The 25987-nt window shown below is 44.9% G+C and overlaps 1 protein-coding gene across 1 annotated transcript in view; it reads right to left on the minus strand.

Annotated features, from left to right (window-relative positions):
* The window catches only part of VIPR1 (vasoactive intestinal peptide receptor 1), a 116030-nt gene that overhangs the window by 59293 nt on the left and 30750 nt on the right, over positions 1-25987 (minus strand). The window contains exons 2-3 of the mRNA XM_037382537.1: positions 18399-18495; positions 25-132 (exon numbers count right to left, since the gene is read on the minus strand). Of these exons, the coding sequence (XP_037238434.1) occupies positions 25-132; positions 18399-18495 (205 nt within the window). The remainder of the gene's footprint in view (positions 1-24; positions 133-18398; positions 18496-25987) is intronic.

Below are 25987 nucleotides of genomic sequence, written 5' to 3' on the forward strand. Positions count from 1 at the left end.
GATGAGGTGTCTGGTTTTGCTTACCGAGAAATGTGGTGAGGAATCTGAAGTACTTGGGGCACGGACGTACCACAACCTCTCCCACCTCCGCTTCAGGCCAGCATGTGATGTTGTCCCATTGCCTTCTGCAACCTGGGGGAAAGAGAAAAGCGGATTGTAGAACAACCAAGACTGGTATCTGCTGGATGCAGCAGAGGAACCGGGGCAGAGCAGAGCAGCTGTGCAAAGGTGTGTGGAGCCTATCACCTTGGTGCAGGCAGCTTTTGGAAGGAAAGGCACAAAAATATTTTCTTTAAACATGTAGCTTTCAGTTACCCCAGTCCCTGAAATTCAGCACTGGTGGTGTCTGCACTTTCCCAGAAATCGGTACAGAAAGAACAGCAGAACACTGCAAGAGTCAGGCAAATCAGAGTTAATAGAGAGCAGCACCTTTTTCAGATGAAAAAGGCAGAAATACCTAATTATATATCTCTTTTCTTTGACCTTATCTCTCCCTGTTGCATTAAAACACCTGGTCTGAACATGTGAGACATGCTTCCCTTCATTCTCTGCTTCCCCCAAACTTCTGTCACCAGCTTTCTCTTCCCCTTGAAATGAGATGGCTGTGCAGGGGATGTGCTCAGCAGGAAGGGGACACCGATGACAATCAAGGGATCAGGAGCCAAATCCCTTCCCCAGAAGCAGTTTTTCTCCTTAAAAAGGGAGAAGACACAAAATGGTCCTGGAGGCTGAGGAGGGAGTGTGCTGTTGCCCAGAGATGCTCTCTGTGGAGGGGTGGAGCACGGCGGTACAACCCTAGCTATCCAGGCTAGGAGCAAAGGTAGAACCAATGGAGCTAACTTCAGGGAGAAAACCAAAGGATTTTGCTTAAATTAAGCATTTCTGAAGATGTTCTGGATAGAATAAAGTCTTTCTGACAGAATAAAACCCTCATGTGCTTCCTACAGAGTTACAGTATATTGTTGCGATTTTGCCCTTTTATTTATGCTTTCTCAGAAGACATTAATGGTATCGCATATGCGCTGCACTGTTGAATAATGTAACATTAACAATGAAGTCAAAAGGAGCTGGCAGACCTGAATTTAAAAAAAAAACAGATGTGTTTTTGCTTTAACATTTCCCAAATGTTACAATTACTAAAAATTTTAGAAATACTATTTTAGAATTGCTAGAACTAGTACTTACCAGAATTCTGAAAACATTTTTCCCCCTTTTAAATTTCCAACAGACAGGCACTTCAATTGCTGCCTGGGTTAGATAGATGGGTTGTCAGCAGACCTCACTTTTTTATAGCACCTCTGCTCTCAGTTATTTGTCATGCCCCATTAGATTGCAACACTTCCCCAAATGTGACTAACGTGTTGCTGTTAAGGTCAACAGCCTAACAAGAAAGGAGAATATGAAGAAAAAAAGCTTCGAGAAAATACTTTTCACATGCAAGCAAAGGGAACTAGGAAAACCACTGTCAAGCTGCATTTCTTGATAATTATATCCCGATCTGAAATTCCTCCTTTAAATCATCTTTTACTACTTGAGCTAAGAAAAAGGCTGGTGTCATCATCAGTCTGCTCAGACTGAGGCAGCATGTTGTCTCAGATCAATAAAGAGAGCACACAAAAATGCTCTGAAGCTGAAAAAGAACCCTCAGCTCTTTGAAAGATATTTTACAGGTTTTCCCTTCCTTCTTTCATAAGCAAACAGAACTTTTCAGATGAAGTCCTGAGGTAAGTTTATCAGAGCCTGAAAAACAGAATAACTGATGGTATCTTCTTCGTGCATGCTCTTCTGCAGCATTCATTAAAATTCAGTTTTCAGGTTTATAATATCAGGTGCAAAGCTCAGTTTCCACAGCATCACACTTATCTGCCACCAAGCAGCCAGCAGCTCCAAAAGTATTAAGATATTAGATATTCTGTCCAAGGGAAAATAGATGATTTCATGACAGGATCTTTCATGTTTTACAATCTTTCCCTCCATCAACCTCAATAAATTATAGTGCACCCCTTACCTCAGAACAGGTTATAATGCAAAATAAAATACAAAGTGATAGTATCAGATGGCTTTTTAAATGTCCTGAATTACACACTTTGAAAATTTTTGTGATCTGAATCTTTTCTATGTCAACATTTTCCCACCACCACTTGTGATGCACAAAAAAAGCTTTTAGGTGTTCACTTTTGTAACAAAAGCTCTCTTTGATTAAAATATAGCAAAGGCCCACAAGACTGGCTTTGCAAGACACACAAAAGGGATCTTTAAAAATTATTGTGTCTGTAAAGACCTCTTATATCTATCTATTAGCTCTTCCAGCATCATTCTTCCTTATCGCCCCCCAAGATGCGCTGATGAAATTTGTGCGGCTGCCTGGAAGGGTCCAGGTTTTAAAGGTGGGGTTCATATCCCTAACTTTATGCATCTAAAAACCAAACATGTAAACTTAAAGAAGTCAATGGAAACCAGAGCTCTGGCTGGCAGTTCATGTCACCACAGGATGGTTTCTGAAGCTCAGAAATTGAATCATTCTATACAGATATCCTCTTCTCTCCAGTGACTAGAAGAGGGGCTGCAAGAGTACCTTGACTTTAAGGAACTGGAACAATACAAAAATTGATACCTGCAAGATGCTTTGCATTTGTAGCCCAACGCTGCTGCTCGCCCTGTAGTCATCTCATCATAACATCAGGCAAAAGTTTGTGCCTGTCCACCCAAAGGCAGACACAACCAAACTTTATCAAGTAGCCTTCCAGAAAATTATTTTCTTCCTCCAAAACTGACAGGAAAACTGCTGGGATCAGGGGGTTAGCAGGCAATATTCCAGCATGTCAGTACAACAGATCAACTATTTGAGGGTAGAAACAATTGCAACCTGCCTCAGAAAAAGGAAATCCCTCTCTTCCCTGGGGCACCACTTGGCCTTCACAGATGTTATAAGAATGACAACTTGTTTTGCCTGATGAAATCATGTTTGGTGATTGCTAAGTGCCTCTCCATTAATTAATTATAAATGTTGTCTTCTCCCCTGCACTCAGTATCTGCAGGAAGGATGCAAAGGTATTTATCAATGCTTTCCCAAGGCAGCAGGTGCAAATGAGCCATGAACACACCTACCATTCAGCTCCAGTTTAATCAGAAGAGCTGCTCTGCTCATTTGCTTGTTACTGAAAGCAAAGTTCCACTGCCAAGGGCTGGGCTTTGCTTTAGGAAGGACTGCAGGTGACTCTGGAAAAGCAGTATGAAAACAAGCATGTAACTTTTAAAAGACGGTAGCATTTACCACATCCCTGGGTAATCAGGTACACTCCTTAAACTCTTGTCATTATTTCATATATATATATCTGAAAAAGAGTCTTTTCTTTTCCAATTATTTTAACCATGACTTCCAGACACTCAGCTTTGTCCTACTGTTGCCTGGTAGATCATGAAGTGCTCTCTGGAGCCAAATACCTTCTTCTGCAGGGAGAAATCCGTCACGACTAACAAAGCTGTCTTTTAACCTTCTTTCAGATAAGCAGACCAAGCTGCTCATCATTGCACTGTAAGCCACGCAATTAGTGTAATTACTAGCAGCCACCTCTCTCTCTCCCTCTTGAAACCAGCTCCTGCAGTCTTGCTCGATAGGCTGAAGGCTGTTGGCCACACGCTGCAGCTCAGATCTTTACAGTCAGCAGCTCAGTCCCCCTCTTTGCAGCCAAATGCCCCAAGTGCAAGCCAAGGGTGGCATCAGCCTCAGATGGGCTTTGGAGAGCCCTCTTCTAAGAGGTTCTGGTGCAGAAGTGGCTGAAGACCACTGACACAGTCCTGGCTGCAGGGGGTTAGGAAACCTCACCCCAGCTGCAGAAGGTGGTAACCTTTTCCACTGTCTCTGCTAAATGTAAATCAAAGCTCAGGCTCTCATCTTCTCTTCCTTTAAAAGGTTAATGAACAGAAAACAGGTCAATCATCATGAGGCACAGGTAAACAGTAGTTTGCAGAAGCATCAGACTACAGCACAAAAAACATTTATTTGAGTCATATCTACACTTACAGCAAATATACGGCCAAAGCTTATGTGGGAGCAGCAGAGGCTAACACTCCTTTGCGAATAAACATGACTTCCAGAGCTCTGGCACTGCTCTGAGATGTGACTGGGTTTGGAAGGAATGGCAGCAGGGTGGTGCCAGGCTCTCTCTTAACCCAGATGAACTCCCAGCTCAGAACACCCCCTTTTACCACACCTGCCATTCACACCAAATTCTCCCTAATGAATGGGGTCACTCCTGGTCTCTTCTGAAGGACATTCACATGCAAGACTTTTGCTCTTCAAATCCACATTCATATGCAAAGATACAATTTTGATGCCTGGGGTTATCTCATGCCTCTCCCTATGCGCAGGTAGATAACAGCAAAGTAAAGGTGCAGCTTAAGCCATGCTGAGATATCACTGGGTACCATCACAGGCTGGGTACCATTACAAAATGGAAACTCATTTTCACTCCAATTTGACTATCAGCAGGCAGTTTCCAACCTCCCTAACCTGGGAGTTAGGACTGTAAATAGCTATTAGATGACATTTATGCTCCCACTGACAGGCTCATGCAGAAGTGCAGCCTTGGTGCTCACCTACGGTTTGCCCAATTTGATCTCGTTATGACCAATTATCATTGCATCAACCTCCTTGTCCCAGCTGAGCGCTAAGCTTTTGCCTGTCTGAAGAAAACAGACCCCAAAAGATGGTCCCTCCAACGATCTACTAACTCGGTTCCAGACAGGTAGCTCAAATTCAGTTCCAGTAGAGGTGAGGAAAACCCATCATGAGCCTTGAGTTACTACTACTGCCCCAGACTCCAGTGAGCAGAGACGTCCTGAATCAGAGATAATCTTCTATTTAAATCTTAAAAATTGTCTTTAATAATAAAAAATACCTTAGATTATTCTTATTGCATAAATATTTTACATTAAATGCAATTTGATTTTTCTTCTAAACTCATAGAAATTTTTAATATTCACAGTCTCCTGGGCTGCAGTTTTAGTGTCCACTGAAAGAAAAAATACATCCTTTTCTGAATTCACTTTGAACCTGCTCATTGCTGGTTTCATTAGGAATTGCCTAGGTTTTTTTTACAAAACCAGAAATATTCATAACCTAACCACAATACCCCTTTCCCTGGGGAAAAAAACCCCACCCAAATCCTCTTTCATATCCTTCCTCAAGGCATCTCTTTTTCAAGCTGAAGTGTCCTGGACTATGAAGTTGCTTCTAGCATGGAAGCAGCTCCCTATCGTTTCTTGCCGGTACCTTCTGTGATTTTAATTCCAGCCTCTCATGCCCTGCCCTGGGCTTGCAGAATAGGGTTTTACCTTATTTCTCTGTGACAGTTTGGGTTTGACAGGGGCTAGCCTGGCTCCAAGGTTCCACTAAACGAATCCTCCCACCCTTCCCTGCAAAATTCAACCCCTTCCCTCCTGTACCCACTGCTAAGCCCTCTTCTCCCCCCAGCCCCACGCATACACTCAAGCATGCTGCGGGCATCTCTCCTCCCCCAACTCCATCTCATCACCTTTTTATTTTTATCAGCACTGATAGCGTGCTCTGAAGCAAACCCATCCACTCAGAGCTCCCCTTTGAACTTTCCATGGCTTTGCATTTAATTTGGGTATTTTTTGCCTGACTTGGTGCCTCCTATCACTCCAGTGCTGTCGGCAGGATGTGACAGAGAAACCACTTAGAAATCCTGCCAGGGCATGCAAAACCCTGTCACTGTAGCATTTCCTTCCCACCACTGGTGTGCTCTTGGTGGAGCACTGCTGCTCCCTCATTCACCCCTCAGTGTGGGATCTGCACTTCCAATGGGGCAGAAAATGGACTTGGGCAATCACCGAACGCAAAAAGGATGCCCAGACCTAGGGCAAGGGAAAAGACTTTACCTTGGACTTTGCCTCTATCTGTGGCAAGACAGGGATACTGATTTCATTTTCCCCACCCTGTGTACAAGCTGGAGAGGAACAGGAACACCGCTACTTGCTATACAAAATGGTTTGCAATTCTGCAGCGGCTTCCAGTAGAAGCTGAGCACTCAACAGGAAATGTTAAAAGAGATCTTTCTTCCTAAATGTTTGCAGAAATTTGACTCAAAGACACATGAAGGAAACCTCACCTTAAGCCCCCAGGCTGAGTCATTCTAAGCAGCGTGAAAGAAATCACCAGAGACTATTTCTGGAGGATTATTTTTAAGCACAAAAATCTTATGAGTTTTTCCATCATCAAAATCTACTAGAAAACAAGTCAAAAGAAAAAGTTTCTAATCTTTCAGTCTTTCTTTAACCAACAGACTAAATAAACACTTGACTTTTTTCATCCCTCCAGATCATTCTTTTTATAAATCGAATTTGTGAGCTGAGCCCTTCTGCCCAAGTCCAAGACATGTAAGCTGAAACAAAAGATCCAAGATTTAAGGCAAAGATTTACAAAGTGGGTTGCCTAAAACACAACTTATCTCCTCACCAGCATCTAAACAAGACCGAGACCTTTAGTGCTCTGACATGGAGTGTGCTTAAAGGATTGTTCCAGAGCTTCCTCATTCCTCACTCAACACCACCCCCCACCCCCCCACCCCCGGCTCTTAACCCCCCCTGCTCTTCCTGGATTTGCAGAGAACTGGATGTATAGAGTACCAGACTCTGCATTTAAGTACCTACCCTGCCTGTACGGTTTTTCCCACGTTGGCGCCTCCAGACAGCGATTCATAGTGAAGATGACTAGGGGTCAACCTCTAGAAATGGTTTTTTGGCTGTTGGGGAGGCAAGAGTGACTACCCTGATAATGTAAGACCTAAAATGGGACTCACCCAGGCTGTAGCTCCTCTGTACCACACTGGTTTTCCTACCAGGAGGAGAGAGGGATGTCACAAGGAGAAAAGCATTAGAATTTTTGTGGGTCTTCCTAACAAAACAGCCCAAGCAAGGACAGGACGCGAGCGCAGCAGCTCTCACTGATGGTTTAAGTGCCGTGAGAGTCAGGAGACTTCTCAGCTTTCCCACACTTAGTTCAAGCTGCAGGAATTCCTTGACTTGCTTAAATGTATACGGCAACTGGAACGGCAGCATTGAGATGAGAGCTCAGGAGAGCTGCCCACCCTAAGGAAGCACAAACCCTCCCACTGACTTGCTCACTGAAGGCAACAGGTGAGTGACAGCCCCCCGTGGCAATGTGCTCATGGCTTACCAACCTGGAATAAGATGTGGAGAAGTCTTTCCTATAGCAATTATGGCATGATTAACAGGAATCTTACCCTGTTGGTACTTTAAAGGATCATCCTTGTACCTTCAAGACCAAACGATGCACTTTGCAATGGAGGAGATTTTCGGCCAGTGCTGTGTTGCTCTTCTTCATGGTAAATACATGGTAAATAAATAAAAAGATATGACACCCCGCTGAAAAAATGAAGGGCAAAGTGGAATTTTCCTCTATAAACTGCAAGCCACAGACTGCCTGTCCTACTACTAGAAAGATACTTGCAGTCCTTATGCAAAGCTGGAGAGTGCTTCACCACGTAAAATCTTCATGATCTGGCTCTTGCTTATTAAATGTGCTGGGGTTTGTCCTGGAAATATGCTTCTGTCCCATAGATATAGAGGGACACTGGCAGAAGCAGGGAAGGTTGTGCAGAAGCCCTGTACCTCAGCTCTGTAGGAAGGGACAAAGAGGGACCAGAAAGCTTCGGTTTCACATGGAAGCAGATTTAATGGTTAGAAGGCAAGAAAAAAGAAATGATAAATTTGTGAGACACTGGTAATTTAAAAGCTTTCCATAACAGAAATCCTGCTTGGGCCTGATGGATGTAAAGTGTGGCACCTCTGACCTCAGCTTCTCATGTTTCCCACAGTTTCACCTTCTTATGTTAAAAGGTCTGGACATCAAGAAATAAAGGCACTTAGATTACAGAAAGTGCAGTGCATAGTAAAATCAGTGGAAAAATCTCCACCGGCTGCAGCAGATTTTGGATCTTGGCCATATATTGTAACAGGAGTTCGACATAACTTATGGCATATGCAACATTTTACAATGTAATTCTCCTAAGGAAAAAGGGTGGATACCATCATGAAAGTGCTCTGATATAGTCAGTAGGAAAAGGGAAATAAAAAAGATGAGGAAGAAGAGATTTTTTAACCAGAAATCTGACAGGATGAGAGGGAGACAAATAAAAGCCGTTGTCAGAAACAAAAGCTCTGCATAGATGGATTTCATCTGAGCAATCATCCAGAGCTTTGAAACTGCTTTGAATTTGCTTTCCATTGGTCTGTAGCAACGGCATTTTTTCCTTATTTTTATAACCCTTGCATAACTAAGGCTGTGTGCATTCATATATTATACCACGCTAAAAAAAAAAAAAAAGTAACCAAAAAGTCTGATGGCATTTAAAAATGTTACATATTCTCCAAACTAAAATGCCTTTTTCTGTACAAGACTAACGTCCGCTAAATGGCCGTTAATCCTGACAAGCCACAAGACAGCTGTTCCCAAGCCAAATAAACAGTGCTGTTTGTTAGCAAGCTTCCAGCCAGGGCATGTCAGCAACAGGGAAAACAAAAGCAAAGCCTCCACCTCCACCCCTATAGCGTAATAAGGGAGAAAACAGATGTAAAGTCTTATCCTGTGACTGCGTCTGTTAAAAACGTGAGGTCAAGGCAAAAGCCAGCTCTTAGCTCCACAGGGCAGAAAGATGAGGTGCTGTGTAGATCTGTGCTTGCAGTTCATCCTGTCGCTGGTAGGTGTCTGGACTGCGGGTGACAGGGATGGCTCAGACAGCTGAGCAGGTACCACTGCCCAACTGGGAATCAGCACTACCCAGTGGGGAGGTGCACCCTCCTCGAGCAGGGTTACCAAGCGAGGATGGACAGCCAAGTAACAGCTTTGTAGGGAATACACCTTTGGGTACTATTTTCTCTGAGATTCATGGCCTGGAGGAATGGCCATCAGCTTCAGACTGGATCAAAGCAGCCAGCAGAAAAGTCTGGGAGCTGCTCACATCTACCACATTTACCACCACAGCAACATGTGCTGCCTCCTCCTGTTTCAGATGCCAGCTTCCCTTGCGTGCTCGCGGGAGGTGGTGTGGTTCAGCCCCAGCCGGCAACTGAGTACCACCAGCTGGATGAGGAGGGGATTGGGGGAAAAGGTACAACTCATGGGTTGAGATAAGAACAATTTAATAATTGAAATAAAATATAGTATCAACAACAATAACAAAAACCAATTGTAATGAAAAGGAGAGAGAAGGAGAAAGGAATAAGACCCAAAGGGGGAAAAAACAACCAAGTGATGCACAATACATTTGGTCACCACCTGATGACCGATGCCCAGCCAGTCCCCGAGCAGTGATCGGTGGCTCCCAGCCAACTCCTCCCAGTTTATATACTGGGCATGACACTCTATGGTATGGAATGTCCCTCCAGCCAGCCGGGCTCAGCTGTCCTGGCTCTGCTCCCTCCCGGCTCCTTGTGCCCCTGCTCACTGGCAGAGCACGGGACACTGAAAAGTCCTCGGTTTAGAGTAAGCACAGCTCAGCAGCAACTAAAACATCAGTGTGTTATCAACGTTATATTACTAAACCCCACACCCAGCAGTGTGCCAGTTACTAGGAGCAAAATTAACTCTATCCAGCCAAAACCGGGACAGAAGGTTATCGTCTGAAAACTCCAAGGCAGATTTCTTTCTTTTGAATTTCCAGAGAGTAGGCTGCACCTCTGTGAGAGCTGTGGCATGAGGTGTTGGTGGCTGGGAAGAGTCCCAGAGCCGATGAGGAAAGCGTTAATGAAAGAAGAGCACCTGGAGGTACCATGCAGTGGCCTGTCCCAACTGGGTATCATGACCACTGTCTAATAACTGGAAGAAAAATGTCCATTAAATAAAAGGCACCTTAGCCCTGGCACTGATCCTCTAAGAGAGATAAAGGAGAGTCTGGGGTTTGAGGTCTTGATGTCACACGGCTGAATTCCCTTCTGTCGTAGGAGAGGCCACGTTGTTCAGGAATGGAGAGGACTGATGTCAAATCTGGAAGTTGCCTGATGCTGCTGGTCAGAGCAAGACAGAAACCAAGAGGCCCTCTGTATCACCCAGACCAGAGTAATAAAGAACAGTAAATGAAAAACTAAGGAAAGACAGCATGGAAAGAAGTCCTGCAGGTCCTTTTGCCTTTAAAGAGATCATTTAAATCAAATGTAGGTATCTAATTTAGACTGAACTAAGCTGTTCCCTAGGCTTCATTGAGTATGTTGACTGGATCCTCAGGCCTTGATTTAGCTGTTCAGCAGTAGCCATTTAATGCCATCCCTGATGTCCCAGATAGATGAGATTTTTGGAGGGGCTGGTGGATTTGGTACCACACTTATGAGAGCTCTACACAGTTCTGAAATGACAACTGGAGGCCACGCTGATTATCCCAGAGCATCTGTTCAGAACTTTGCCCTTAGCCACACATCACAGTCAACCTCTGTCCAAGGGCCTGACTATTTTTCTGGACTCTTTTCGACTGTTTTCAACGATGGGGACAAACCCACCTGCTTCCCCTGCAACCAAAGCCTCTCTGCAGACCTTCTCAGCTTGGGGACAAGTCTCTCCTCTGTCTGTACCAGTGCCATCTTATGTTATTACCCAGAGTCCCCCTCAGATGTCTGCCAAGATGTGTATTTCCCCTGGGAGCTACCACCTTGCAAATCTGCCAGTTCAGCAGCTTCCTCTGCTACTGAGTTTAAACCAGTGGCTTTTTGCTAACAAAAGCATCCACCCTCATGTACGTAAAGGTGTAAGGAGTACCCACACAAACACTTGGCAGCCCCTGGGGATGTATCCGCCCTGATGCAGCCAGAAAACACAGCATCTCCCCAGTCTGGGGGGAGTGGTCCATCCACCCCCTTCTTCACCCTGCTGTGTGCACTATCTCGAGTGCTTGAGCTGCTATCAGCCACGCGGTGCCTGCTCCAGCAACGTAGCACCTGGAGAGCTGCCGATAACCGGACTGTCACACAAATCTGACCAACACATCATCTATCCCAGGAGGTCTTATGCAACTGGATGGCGAGAATTCATTTAAACTTTTGCAAGCAAGGAACTATTAATTATTTCTTATCTTACTGCACTATAAACAGATGGTGATGAATAAACAGACTCCTAATTTAATGTTTTTCCAGCCTGACTTTTAATTTCCATATGTTCACTGCTTCTTCTCCATCAAACATGCCTTGGTTTCTTCAAGGGAGACTGATAAAGAACCCCAAGCTCCAAATTTGGCTTTTCAAGCCAGCCTCCTCTCTAGGACTATGGAACAGCAAAAGCAGTATTTGGAGTTTAAACAACACAGGCTGTTTCCCACCTGGATTTCTTTGCATGTGACAATGCTGATGATGAGCTTGCAGGACTCGACTCTATTGCCCACAAGAAGTGTGAAGCATGTACAAGTTAAGCAGATGTGAACAGGCATTGGCAGGGGGAGTGGCACTGTTTTCTTTCATGTTTTCCACCTTTCTGACTTTTTGACTTGGTTTCAAACCCTGCTTGCAAGACTGACAGGTCTAGATTGCAAATATAAAGTACTTGAGGTAGCAGAAGCAGCTCGACTGTATAAGCTCCTTGATGGCGATCAACAATTTTCACTGACACTTAGAAAATCATCTCAGCTACCTCCACACTACTGAACTGTGGGGAACAGACAGACAAAATGCTGGTCAGAATCTGTGAGATGCTGACAGCCTCCAGCTGTGAGCTTGTTTCACTTGCACTTAACTTCCAGAACTTAGGATCCAAATCCAGTTGCAGGTCTCCTGTTTTGGAGAAAAAAAAAGTCCTGAAAAAACATAAAGTGATGGAAGTTCAACAAAAGGGAATGCAAAGTCCTGCATGTGGGAAGCAATAATGCCATGCACCTGTATGGGCTAGTGTCAGGAGTCTTCTGTGGTTTAAAGGTCTCCCCTCTCTGTTCTTGAATATTTTCCCTCTTAACTCAAACTTCCATGCCATTAAAGTAAACTCCAAAAATGGGCCAGGATTCCTGTGCCCAAGTGCTGCCTGATATTCCCACCACTCTCCATGAGGGCTGTTTACCATGCCATAATTCCTGCAAAGCGGCACCGTCTCCAGAGCTGCCTGTGCCACCCAAACATGAGTCACAGGACCCTAACTGCCATCCCTAAATGATGCTTCTGAAAGAATATCTGATTGCAGAGCAAGCTGATTAGCAATAATGGGATAAACAGATAACGAGCTGAGTCAACTGACCTAAGACCGGAATAATTTTTTTGGCTTTTTAACAAAAAAGAGAGGGTTACTTTCTTTTTTTTCTTTTTTGGGTGCTTCAGGTTAAGTTGAACTGTTTGCAAACTACAGCCACAGAGAGGGGCAGCTTTCCTAAAAACAAAAACTGCTCCTCTTTGCTCCAGGATCATTACATAAAAAATAACAAGTAGAAATCAGCAAGAAGCAAGGCAGTGGTGAGACCTGCCTTGCAGCAAGCCTTTAGGAGCTCAGCCACACTTCACATAGAGAGAGATTTGCCACCATCTGTGAGTCTGGAAAGCAAAACCCCCTTCAGCTATCCTCTCCTCCTAACCCTTGGGAGAGCTTCCCTACTGCTGCTAACTGGATTATCAGCTAAGCAGTCACTGTATTGCATACAGATATCCTGGCTGGAAAAGTATCTGGAGTAAAAGCCTGGTTTTCAGTGGGGCTGGGATTGCATCCTTCACTTTCGAAATATGTTTGCAAGCATCTTCGAAATACTGCAGAGGACCGAGGAACTCTGTTTATTATAGGCTCCTGAAACTACCAAGTGCCTTAGAGAACCCCAGGCTGTGGAAATGCCTTATTTCTTTTTTTTATATTGCACTGGTGAGAGATGCCACCAGAGAAGCAGCCCTGTGCAGCCAGAGAGCAAAGAGAAGGGGAAAGGAGACAGCCCAAGCAGCTGCTGGGCAGCTCGCAGCCTGCTATCACAGCAGCAGCTGGCAGTGTGCAAACACATTCTGCCAAGCAATGCTCAAAACCCTCTCATCACACTTGTCCAGTGGGGTGGCGAGCAGAGCTCTCACTGAACGCATGAAAATCCTGGGACTGACTTGACTGAGCTGATACTGCAGGTGCCCAGGCAGGACTCCTACAGACGCTGGCTGTTGAAAATTTGGGATGACCAGGGAACCCTTTGAACGATGCAGCTGAACCCCTGAACGTGACCTGCTACCTGTTGCTTACAGTACCCTGATCTCACAGAAAGCAGCGCTGCAGGGTCACTGGTGTTGTGATGGCACCGAGATGCTCCTGAGCAAAACGTCTCAGCTGTTCTGGAGGCTGGGGCACTGTCAGGGCTTTCGCTCCTGCCTCTGCATACTCATTACAGCACTGCATTGCTTGGCACCAGCATATAGGGCAATGTGGCTTTGTATATGTTAGATATAACTTCAGCATCCCCAAGGAACTCCCCAGGCAGCTGCTGGGAAAACATCACCAACACAAATCTGCAATTGCACCCATTGCACACTGATGTACGACACCACTTCCAGATTTATTTGAGAGAAGAGAGGTGCAGAAAGAGAAGAGGCAACCTCACCTGGATGACATGAATTTTCTCTTTTGGGTGTTATTTCTCCCTAGATATATAGTTGCTTCCTGTGCATTTAAATTGTGGGTGCTGCCAAAACATGGCATTTCTTATTCCTCTGTCTACCCACAGTACTTTTATAAGTCCCACTTGTAAACCAGCTGGACACCTCTCAGTTTGTTTGTCCTTACCTTACCCCTGCTAGACAGGAAAATATTAATGTTTCTATTTTATAGGAGGAAAACTAAGGCCAAGAGACCCAGGAGTCACCTTCACTGCAGCAGCAGTGCTGCTGTTGTTGCAATAATGGATATTAAGTAAGGCAAAGTTTACAGGGAGACCAACTGAGAGACTAGTGTGGAGTGGGATTAAAATATGCTTAGGGTGGGAAATTAAGGCATCCACAGCTAATGATTCACATTTGCATGACACCATTACAAGCAGACATGATCTGTGTCATTAATGGCACTTAGCTGGTGCATCCCTGCCATGCCTGCCATGAGAAGGGCCATTGCTGGCAAGGAGAGGCAGATACCTCACACGGAACAAAACTACAGATTTCACTAGTCCAACCCCCAGGTGCACCTGTGGGTGAGTAAATCCAGCAGCACCTTCTCCTTAGCTATGTGATAAGGGGAGGAATAACCAAACCTCCTTTCCCAACATGTCAAAACCCAGCAAAAAAGTCTGCTCTTCATAGAAATGATGCAGGCAACCTCACTGAACTGCTTTAGGCCTGTCGGAACACAGTCTGCACTGAGATTGAGACAAGGGATTTTGTACATCATCTCCTGCATTGAGCAGGGAAGAATCCTGCCACTTGCACAGCAACAGTTTTTTCAAAAGATTTTTTAAATAATGCCTTGAATTATATGGTGAGCACTCTTTGGGGGCCAAAGGGCTGGAACGATCATCTAACAAACACCCAAGTGAACGTTTAGCTTGAATGCAATTCTGTATGTGAATGAGCAGATTCATCACTTCTAATGATGGAATTGGGACTTTACCCAGCCTGGCCAAATCCCCTCCAAGCCAGTGAACACCAGGGACAGGAGTCACCTGCGAAGTGTGGTTATTTCCAACACAGCCGAGCGCTCACTAAGAATCCCTTTGTATTGCCATCAACAGGAAAGACAATCTGAATGTGATTCATCACATCCTAAAAGAGATGCCTACGCCTGGCCAGAATACACTAGATCTGCATCAAGCGAAAGAAATCCCTCACCAAAAGTCATTCCCATGCAACAGCTATTTGCCCACATGAAACAAACTGGTCCCAGCTTGCTTAGTCTCGAAGGGCAGAGGACCGCAAGGGCAGTCCTGCTCATGACTTTCCACCCTGTGCTGCAATACGCCACCGCATCCCACATGTTCATAAACTGGGCAAGCTCTGCCATGAAGCCAGTAAAAACACTCCTTCCTGCAGACATCCAGAAAGGCTGTTGAGTATCCTCTGATGGTTACAAACTTCCTTTAAAGTCCAGACTTTGATCTCTCAGCCGTTTTATTCTCCTGTGTATACACTACCAGCTTAAGCTGGTCTCCCCTGCTGTTTTCTCCCTAGCTGCATCTTCTGCAGACCTTCCCATGCTGAGCAGCTAACCTCTTCTCACCAGAGGTGGTCATGCTTTTGTGACCTCCTGTGTCTCTCCTGTGTCATTGCTAAAGTCTCCTCAAATGTGGGTAACTTCACGGGTACTGAATCACACTCCTAATAGGGAACAGAGATACTCCCATCCTGCTAATAGTAAACAGCAGTCCTACGGTTCAGGACCGCTGGCACCAGCAGCTGGCACCGACTACCAGAACTGAAACCACCGAGGTTTATTTTGGAAAGAAAGCATCAGTTTCACCTGTGCATGTGCACCCGTTGTAAGGAATGGGTGTTTGAAGACAAAATGGCATTAAGACAGATGTTACTGTTTATCAGTGGAAATCTACCTGCTTATCCTGAGCTGGTGATCGATCTCAGCCCTACCATCAGTTGCTCTTAATAAGTGACTAATCTATCTGACACATCAAATTACATCCGTGATTAAGCTCCTCTGATCAATACAATTGATAATGGCTTCTAAACAAAGCTTTATTTCCAGACTGTACCAAAATGGTGTATTTCCTTATTTCCACTCATTTAATTAGAAATGATAACAAATCAGTTGTTAAACCTCAAGTGATTTTCTTTTCGCTGAAAGGATGTGGAATGTGCAGAAGGCAATGCACCCATCTGGCCGTAAATCAAGGTATTGCATTATAGATGGCAGGGAATCTCAATTACTTTCCACTCTCCTTCTCTGGGGGACTGAACTGTGTTAAAATTACATTTTCCCTGGGAGTTATACTAGGGAGTTTTTTCTTTCCAGCAACACTCAGATTAAACAGTCATCACCTTCATGCGATTGCGTATCATCACCTTCGTAAGTTTTCTCCCCAACAAACTCCCCCCTCACCCCCAACCATCAAAGTTCAAAGTTTTATTTTGCAGCTATGCTCAGCTACATTTCTTGAGTGATGAAGCCCCATTCCAGAAAAACATATTTTTTTACCTACTTGTGCTCACACGCTGTGCCTTGTACACTCCAAGGGGGGAAAACAACCCATTTACGCACTTTGAAGTTACCTGTCCGCACCGCTTTCAAAACAGACTTCCCCATAAGATGATTCACCCATAGTCACCCATTTGAGAGCCAACACTTCAGAGATGCTGGTAGCTTTCTACTGATTGCAAGTGCACCCCTGGGTATCCAGATGAGTCAGGTGCTGAGCTCTTAAATACCTGCTGATGCTTTGGGGCAAATGGATGCCAACTGCTTTCCACTCAGTTTGCGTTGTAAAATTTGGTTGGACACGTGCTGTGCCCCTGCACATGCTTCTTCCACACTGGTGTCATCAATGACTACTTCTACCCAGGACATGCAGACACACAAATGGCATCTGAGTAACTCAGGAGTAGCAGGTACTGTCTCCATGGACAAAACCCAGTTTATAGGGCTCACAGCTGCAATTCCAGAATCAGCCCCACTTAATGACTATGGGTAGTGACTGGTGGAAATGCAGAATTATCCCAGTCCAATATTTCACTATTCCATTATTAAAAACAAACACCGAAGGATTTTTATATACTTGCTAGTGCTTGCGCATTAAGAGCCTGCAGCATGACTGAGTGGTATTTTTGCATCAGAATCAGGTAAAATGTTTTCAATGGTTTAATTCAGAAGGAAGGAAAAAAAAATGTTTTGGATTAAACTTTCCAATGAGAAAAATAATTTTGAAAAAGCAGGGAAAAAAATATTAACAGTTCAAGTATTCTTCAATTTTGAATGTACTGTATTTAATTGAATTTCTTTAAATATCCATGAAAACAAAATGAGGCATTTAGTTTAGTGTTTTTAATTACCCTGACTTTTTTCTTTACTGGATTCCAGGAGAACATTTCTTCAGATGGCTCCATTTAACTGTACAGGGACACTTAAAATCATTTTTGAATCAAAGAAAACCATATCTTGGCAGATAAAAGCAGGGGCCAAAAGCCATCCTTGCATTCAGTAAAGCACCTCCAGGGATCAGCTTGTCCCCAGGACGTAATTCTATCATTAAGCAGCATTCCACAGGAGAGTCCTTCAGTCTGTAGCCTAACTGCAAGCAATGCCAGCGGCGAGAGGATGAGCAGACATCCTCTTCCACTTTTTCAGGAGGTGGGACGCAAACATCAAGCAGGATACACATCTTCTCAGCCCTTCCCCCAGGAATGTGATCCCTTGTTTTCGGTGTCTGACAGCCCACCACTGGTCCCTACACCCTCCCTCACAAAACCAGGATCTGGAACTTGGAGGGGGAGAGGTCCGACTCAATGCCTCAACCCGGGGCTTTGACAGCACTGCCGCAGGATGTGATGGGATGGGACAGCACCAAACCCAAAAGTTTTCTTTCTCTCCCTCACTGACATCTACAATTTAAGACTGAGCATGGGTGGCTGTGTCAAAATTCCCCAAGCTCTCTGCAGGCTGCCCACTGGAGGAATTGTGCTAGCATAGACCTTTTCAACATCACCCACCTGTGTCCTGTCTCATAGGTTGGTGTGCAGCTCCTCTGCTCTCAGCAGCATCCCACAGCCTCTCTCCTGCTCTGAAACCCCGCATGCCCCATGTGTGGTGTGCCATGCCTGCTCCTCAAGGGAGCAACAGCCCCGCAGCTGCTGCCTGAGGCTAGGTTAGAGGGACCTTGGGAGGACGGAGACTGAAGAAAGGATTGGATTAAGGGGGCTGGAGAGCCTTCCAGAAGGACTGCTCAGTGTGTTGTGTGCTCCATGTCATGTGAACAAGAAGAGGATCTCAGCCACCTGGTCCAACTTCATAGCTGTCTTGCAGCCTCGGAGCACAACCTTACTTCCTCTGCTTTGCCACCAGGACAGGAGCAACTTTGGCATGGGGATGGGAGGGCAGTTCAATGGAAGAACAAGGTTGCCATGACTTCCCTTGAAGCAAACCAAAGCCTATGAGAACTTCAGGCTTTCAGATCCCAGGGAAAAATTGGTTAAGGCACTTCCAGTTCAGAGAGAGATGGATGACTGTGATTAAACACACTGAGACACCTAAGCTAGGCTTACCCAGCTGGGAGGCAGCCAGTCATCCCCAACGAGCTATTCAAACTCTTGGTTGATTGAATCGTACTTTGGAAATACCTATTTCTCTCCCTTGTAATGTAAGAACTCAACATCAGCTGGAGGGACTGCCCTGATCCAGCAGCAGCAGGGGTGAGCAACGGCATGGGCAAGGACAATGTGAGGCTGGGCGATGTTGCCTTGCAGGCCAGGGAGAGAAGACAGCATCCCCATACCTGAAGTCTGGTTCTCCCCGATAAGCTCTGCCAAGCACTGGCTGCGCTCCTCTTCAATCTCCTGCATGATGCTGCACTCCGGACGCGTGCTGGATGCCTGCAGAAAGGGCAGAGAAGAAGAGAGTGAGCAAAACCCACAGAACACTCAGAGATGCGTTGCTGGGGATCCATGCCCATCTGAGCTCTCCTGGGGCACTGCGCAATGGGGATACACATCCAGCCTTATTTTATGTTTGCTTGAGAGAAGGGAGTGTAACCCAGAGCCTGCTGAAAAAAATAGCATTTCCCTCCACTCCTTCCTTAAGAAAAAAACCAACCTATATTTTTCTGATGATAAGGAGCAATTCTGCTTCTTTATGCTCCAGGAACCCTGCCTGACTAACCTAACGCCAACTGCTATCTAGGGCAGGAAGATGGCAGTATTAATATTCATGCCAAGAGCAGCGGGATCTGTGCTTACATGGTTTATTCCCTCCATTGTCACATGGTCTGCCTCCTGGCTCAGGCTAATTCAAAACAAAACAAAAACCAAATCAAATAAGAATGAAATCTCTGATGCAGATTAGGAGATCAAGGAGCTAAAAAGCAGGAAATTCTCAATGACAAGACTTTTTCCCCCAAGTGGTTTCTGTTTAGTCAGACCTAATTATATTGTGTTTGCAATACAACAGCGGCTATAAACGTTCAGGTAATTAATTGCAGGCTCCTCACAACATGCAATTCATTAACTACCTCAATCATAAAATGTGCGAGTGACAATTTGCACTCCAAACCATGAGCCATGAGCTCACAGGTAACACCCTGTCACCCACACACGCTCAGCTTGCAGGGAACACCTTGCTTCATTGCTGTGGCAGCTGCCAGCAAAAACTGGGGTCCCGTTATGCGTGGCGTAATGCACAAGCCCCCATCTCGGTCAGAGAGACTGGAAACGGCACTTGGCAGGGAGAAACCTACTCAGCTGCAAAGAGATGGCAAGAGGGGAATAATGTGAAGAGAGCAGAAGTCTCAGCTTGAGTTTATACTGTCACTGTTAAAAAAGTGATGCAGGGAAAACTGTGAGTCGTGTGAGCTTCAGGGATAGATTTTGAGGACACAGGATGAGCTTTTGCCTGTAAGAAGTCATTGATTCAGTGTTCACTCTTGCCAGATTTTGGAAAAAGCATATATTTTTATCAGAAGTAGGCTGAGGGAAAAAAAAAAGAAAGAAAAAAGAAAATTTCATGTCTTGTTTCAAAATGTGTGAGCGATTTCTCCATCCATATATTTGTCAGACAAGCTGGTAAGACAGAAGGCCCAGATACCTTTTGAAAGAACAATTGTTTGATGTAAATTGCCTTTGAGTTAAAATTATAAAATAATACAGCACAGTAAATTTATTCACACCATTTTTTATTAACTCAACCTGCTCTCTTCCCTATTTCACTCCATGTCTTGTTCAAACTGTAACTTCCTTTAGGTTGGGAAAGGGCCTTGATTAGTAGTGTATAAACAACTAATTATATGGTTTTCTAGTAAAATTAAAAATAAAAAAAAAACCAAACACAAGAAGGGGGGGGGGGATTATTTGGAGTTTTCTCAGTACTCAAATGCTTCTTTTTCCCAAAGGGAAAGAGATCTTATGAAATTTTATCTTGGCTCATCTAAAGTACCATAGATTCATTTTGTTTTGATTTACAGTGCTTCTTGCTGTTTTATTTTAACCTTAAAAAAAGTGTGAGGGGAAGCATGAGAGATCTGCAGAACACTTGCTGTAAAAATAAAGATTGAAATGTTTTCAAAACATTCTGACTTTTTCAAAGGAAAGTTTAACTCTCTGGACTTAAACTATTGCCAAATTCACCTCACATCTATAAATAACTCAAGTTTTTACTTTATAAATTAATTCATGCAGCTCTAACTTTGATCAGGATTGGCAAAGCGCTGTGCACTTCTACAACATATTTTATTTTTTTTCTATGCAGTAAATTTTCTACCAAGCCCATTAGTAAGTACTTCACTGCCGCATCTTCCCTTCACTAAAAATGCATGCCTAAATTGGTTGATTACATATTTACCTCAACAGCCTGATATTTACTTTTGAATAAATGTTTTATCACCTTTAAAAAAAATAAAAAATCAGGCCAATTCATTGTTAGTGTTCTGAAAAGTGGTCTCATGATGGATTCAGGTAAACTTGATCATAGATGGAATTTTAAAAATCTCACTTTTTTTTTTTTTTTTCATCCAGTCCAAAGGAAAGACATCTATGTTAGGCAAACCACTGGAAAAAGAGTGTCCAATAGCTAAACCACCAGAATACAGGTGGACTTGACTCATGCACTGCTGGTGCTGCCTTGCTGTGAGCTTCTAAGCAAGGTGGGTGGCTCTGTGGAAGGCCATGAAGGAGTATTCAGGACCCCGATCCTCACGGATTTCAAGCAGAGCCAGACACTGAGGTGGGATTTAGTGTCCCGAGCAGAGGTATCCAGCCTTATCCCAGAGCAGATCTGTTCGGGACAGGTGCAGTTGAGATGTTCCGTGGTATCCCTCTTGGCCAACAGCTGTCACTGCAGGGGGCATGGGCCCATGTAAACTGGATGTTGGATCTGCCAACGCCAAACCAGACACCTCACCTACATACTAACCTCTCTAAACCAGTACTAGTTACTTCAAACAAACACTAAGGCTGCAGACAACATCGAGTTGGGGGGAGTGTTGACCTGCAGGGTCTGGGCAGGCCGGCCGAGGGGCCGAGCCCAGCTGTGTGGGGGTCACCCTGGCCCCGTGCCGGGCCCTGCCTGGGGGTCACACCAGCCCCAGGAGCTGCGGGCTGGGGGCAGAGGGCTGGGCACTGCCCGGCGGGGAAGGGGCTGGGGGGCAGCAGCTGGGCACGAGCCCCCCCATGCCCAGGTGGCCAAGGGGGCCAGCAGCGCCCTGGCTGGTGTCAGACACGGCGTGGCCAGCAGGGCCGGGGCAGTGCCCGTCCCCCTGCGCTGGGCACTGGGGGGGCCGCCCCTCGGATGCTGGGCTCAGTTTGGGCCCCCCAGCACCAGCCAGACCCTGAGGGGCTGGAGCGTGTCCAGAGCCGGGCAGGGGGCTGGGGAAGGGGCTGGGGCACCAGCCTGGGGGGGGCTCAGGGGGGAGCTGGGGGTTCAGCCTGGAGAGAAGGGGGCTCAGGGGGGACCTTCTCGCTCCCTGCAGCTGCCTGACAGGGGGGTGCAGCGAGGGGGGGTCGTCTCTGCTCCCAGGTGACAAATTGACAGGACAAGAGGAAACAGCCTCATGTCCCACCAGGGGCGGTTTAGATTTGATATTTGGAAAAAATCCCTCACTGTAAGGATGGTCAAGCTCTGGAACAGGCTGCCCAGGGAGGTGGTGGGGTCACCATCCCTGGAGATTTTTAGAAGACGCACAGATGTGGCGCTTAGGGTCATGGTTTAGTGGTGGGCTTGGCTGCCTTAGCTTAACAATGGGATTCAATGATCTTAAAAATACTTTCTGACCTAAACTATTATATAAACAACAACCAAACAAAAAGTGGGATGCATCTCACCTTCTCTCTCAGCTGGAAACATCTTCCTTCATTTTAGCTGGGTAAAAGCTACATGTTTAATCTGAACTGATTTTTACCGTTCCTTCTAGTCCACAGAGAGCTAGCAAGCACCAGCCCTGAAGGCTTTCATCCCACTTCACTGACTGTAGTTGGACCAGTTCAAACTCAAATACCTACTATTTAGCTGGAGGTCAGTGATGTGTGAATTTCATGTCTAAAGACCTTTAACTGAATCATCAAGGTCAAACAACAGACTCACATTGGAGGCTACCTAGTTTATGGCTCGTTTTCCTTGTTAACTAAAAAGTAAATAAATAACCCAAACAATCACAGCAACCTCCTTCTACCTCCCTAGTGATAACACTAATAACCCTCACATTAAAAAAAAAATACATTTTAAAAAATCACAGTTTGGGGCATCATTTGGAAACAGGAAATTGTGTCTTTTTTTGTTGGCAGGTCAGTTCCGTTGGCACGATGGTGAGCAGGGCAACAAGTCCAGCTGCCTGAATTCACCTCCCAGTTAACAAAATGCCCATGGCTGAAAAGACTTCCCAAGAGCTGTGAGTCTTGCTTGCCAAGGGGAATCTTCCCTGGGATTAAAGGCTAAGTAAGTCTCCTTCCTTGCTGTATTCCTCCTAGAAAACTTTGAAGTAGACTTTACAGACAGTTTAGTACAAACTCACTGTACTTCATCCCCAGCTCTGTTTTTTATTGCTGTGTTGTTTTGGTTTGTTTGTTTGCTTTTTTTCCTGTGTAAAAGGCAGAGATTTGGGGCTTTGGCATCTTTCACTGCAGTGGGCAACTGGCCACACAGACATGAGGCTGAGCAGTACACTAATTCCCATTTCCCATCCAAAAAGTGTAGATAAAGGAAAAGCATGACTAGCTTTGGTTAGCTCACATTAACATCAGCCAGTGAACAGTAATCTGGTTCCCTGGGCATGTCTGTTGTGGGTGAAGCTGAAACTCAGTCAAGCCCCCTTTGCTAAGCCCTCCTGGCATGCCCAAGATGCCAGGTAAAAATTGTGGTGGGTTTGTCAGGGGTCATTGTTCCCGCACACAGTCTGAAGCCCTGGGCAGACAGGCGAAGGGAATGTTTTTCTGGGTGCAATTTGCTGCAGCTCTTGAATTCTGCAGCAACTCTCATGTGGAATTATCCCCAAAGACTTTATTAATGAGAGTTTTCCTTCCCGCCAGATCCCAACAGTTGTTAGAGGATTACCACACAGTCTGCTACTGCAAATAAACCCATTGTGTACACTCTTTAATTAAATACAATTCAAAGGATTGTCACAGACTGAAGGAGCCACAGAAGTATTTAGTCCCATCTACGCTGCCGGCCATTAGCAGGGCCAGGCTAACCACGGGACGGCTCCTTTGCTCATGTGGGAACTTCTCAAAGGCAGGTGGGATTCCCAGCAAAGCCACAGGTGCAGGTAAGCAGGAGTAAGGACCCCCAAGAAGTGATGTGAGCCTCAGTATCTCCCCTTCTCCTGATCCCGGAGTGTTCCTGGGCTCCCCTGAAGCTCACCGTACAGAGACGTAGGGTGACCACAGCAATAACAGGATTTGAAGTCAAGCAAGGAAGACTAGAACTGAAAAGCCTGCAGATGATGAAATCACACCCCTCGCCCATTTCTGTTCAGCTCCCAGAGCCTACACAGTAGTGACACTTCCAGTTATCTGAATGAAAATTTCTTAGGCTGTTATTACCTTCCTATAGCTTCTGTGAAGGTAGTGACAGTGTAAGACAAGAGCATCAGTTGCCTTCCTACAGTTTCTGTAACACGACTTTGGTCACTGCTTTAGGTAGAGATGGAGATTCTTAATGTTTTTTCACGTGGACAGCAAAGGAAATGAAAGATTTTTGCAGGCAGGTCTCATTTCAAGCCTCAGTAGCATAACCTGAAGGAGCTACTTCTGGCTGGTTGCCAGAAGAGCTCCACATTAATTTCAGACCAGGGGCTTTCATTTATGCTCATTATTTGTAGCAACACAGGAACTGAAGAAACTTCCTATGCAACAATCTTGGCTTTGATTTCTTTCATAACTTCATTCAGCTCTGTCTTAAAACTAGATTTTCAGTTTCTTTCTAGTTACTTCCTATTGAACATCCTCAGGAAAATGCAGCTTTATTCCTAAAAGCCCTCTGAGCGAGCCCCCAGAAATACTGTGTACATGTGCAAGAATAAGCACGGAGGGTGGACCACAGGTAGACACCGACACAGGATTTTTATCTATACTGATGGGTAACACAGTTTCCAACGATGACACTGTCAAATTTAAAAGCTGAAAAAGCTCTGGTGGTCTTGAGGAAAAAGAAGAAAAAAAAAGACAGTATCTATGGAGTACTATAATTATTTGCTCTTCTAAAGGACCTTTGTGTAAGAATCCAAAAACATGCTACAAATATGTCATGACAGCATGGAGAAGTAAATGTTAGATGCCAGTAATACAGACATAAACTAAGAGATAAGACCACATTCAAAACATACCAAACGCCCTGTATGGCCTTTGTAGGATCAATAAAGGACTTGCAAAACTGATGTTTTTTAAGCAGAGGCAAGCGATATTCTGCTATGACCTCTACTCATGTAGTAAATACACTGCTCTGCAACCAGCCATCAGTAAGGGACTCTAGGAGCATGGGTAGCAGCATGTGTCCCCAGGAGACTTTTCCAAATAAAAGAGGTCCAGGCAAATACCCAAGTATCCTGACTCCCACTTTGCTGTTCAAACCACTCCATTTCATGTTTCTGCCAAATATAATCATGCCAATATCAGATCTATCATTTGATGAGGAAAGCAGATGTGGTTTTTTCCGGCTCATCCAAGCAAGTCCTGTTAAACAAAGAGAACTTGGCCAAATCAATCCAGCAGCTTGGAGGCACGGAGACTTCAATTAGTCTGATTGTCCCCTTTCTCTGTGAGGGGTTGGAAGATCAAGGAAACATGTGCAGAGTGTTTTGCAAAGGGCTTGGAGAACCAGAAGGAAAGGGAAGCTGAGCAGCTGTGTTGCTTAACTCCTTAGTGACAAGCTTGTATATGCCTCTCTTGGAAAGCAGAGCTGAATTGGGGTCTTAAAGAGGTGACACCCTGGCACCGGAGTAATGACACACAGCAATTAAAAGAAAGGCAGCACTTGAGTAAATTCTCACAACTGAATAGGAGACAGCTCTGATGGCTCCTTACTTTAAATTACCATCTGGAATAGGTGGTAAGAATTTCCTTTCCAGGAAGTTCAGACAAAGGAAAACAATTCAGGCTATTGCAGAAATAAAGGGATGCTACAACACTAAGATCAGTGGTGCTTAGAACTACAATTCAGAGTAAAAAGCAAAGTGTTATAATATCTCTCTTATGGTTGAGAAAACATAAGCAAGTAACAGTACTGATTATCCTAAGAGTACGCAGGGGCAGCAAAGGAAGGAAAGAAGAGGACTCCACTACCTGACTTCTATCGAAACTGGAGAGCAGCAAATTAACTTGCAGTTTTCCCTGAACTATTGGTCATTGACTGCTTTCAATTTCTTTTTTCCTTTGGGTCTAAGGAGCAGAGCCCTGTTGAGGAAAATTCTATTTCTTTAAAGATTGTTCAGAAACTTAACTACTAAACTCATCAAAGCTTCTGGAGGAAATTTGCCTCCAAAGCTTCTGCTCAGCCAGTTACAGGAACAGCAGAAATACAAGGTAAATGCAGATCCAGAACTGTGTGACCCCCAGGATTCAGAAACGTGATTTGGGGATCCATGGGCAAAAAGTGTGTCTATAATATAAACATCTACATCTGTCTACTTCACATTGATCATCCTTCCCCACTTGAAGTGAGAAGCAGGCACTTTTATGGCATGAGTCACTTCAAAATAAAAGGACTGTATAAAAACAAGTGAGAGGAAACTTACCCTATACTGCTTCATCCAGGGAGCCTTGGGCTGAGGCGTGGATGTCTACACTGCAAATATCTACAGTTACATGAGGTAAAACCCACAGACCTGGGCTCATGTCTAAACTGAATGATTTCCCTCCAGAGAGCCCCGACCTTCCCCAGTGT

The sequence above is a fragment of the Falco rusticolus genome, chromosome 4 (genome assembly GCF_015220075.1).
Source record: "Falco rusticolus isolate bFalRus1 chromosome 4, bFalRus1.pri, whole genome shotgun sequence".
Taxonomy (NCBI): Eukaryota; Metazoa; Chordata; class Aves; order Falconiformes; family Falconidae; genus Falco; species Falco rusticolus.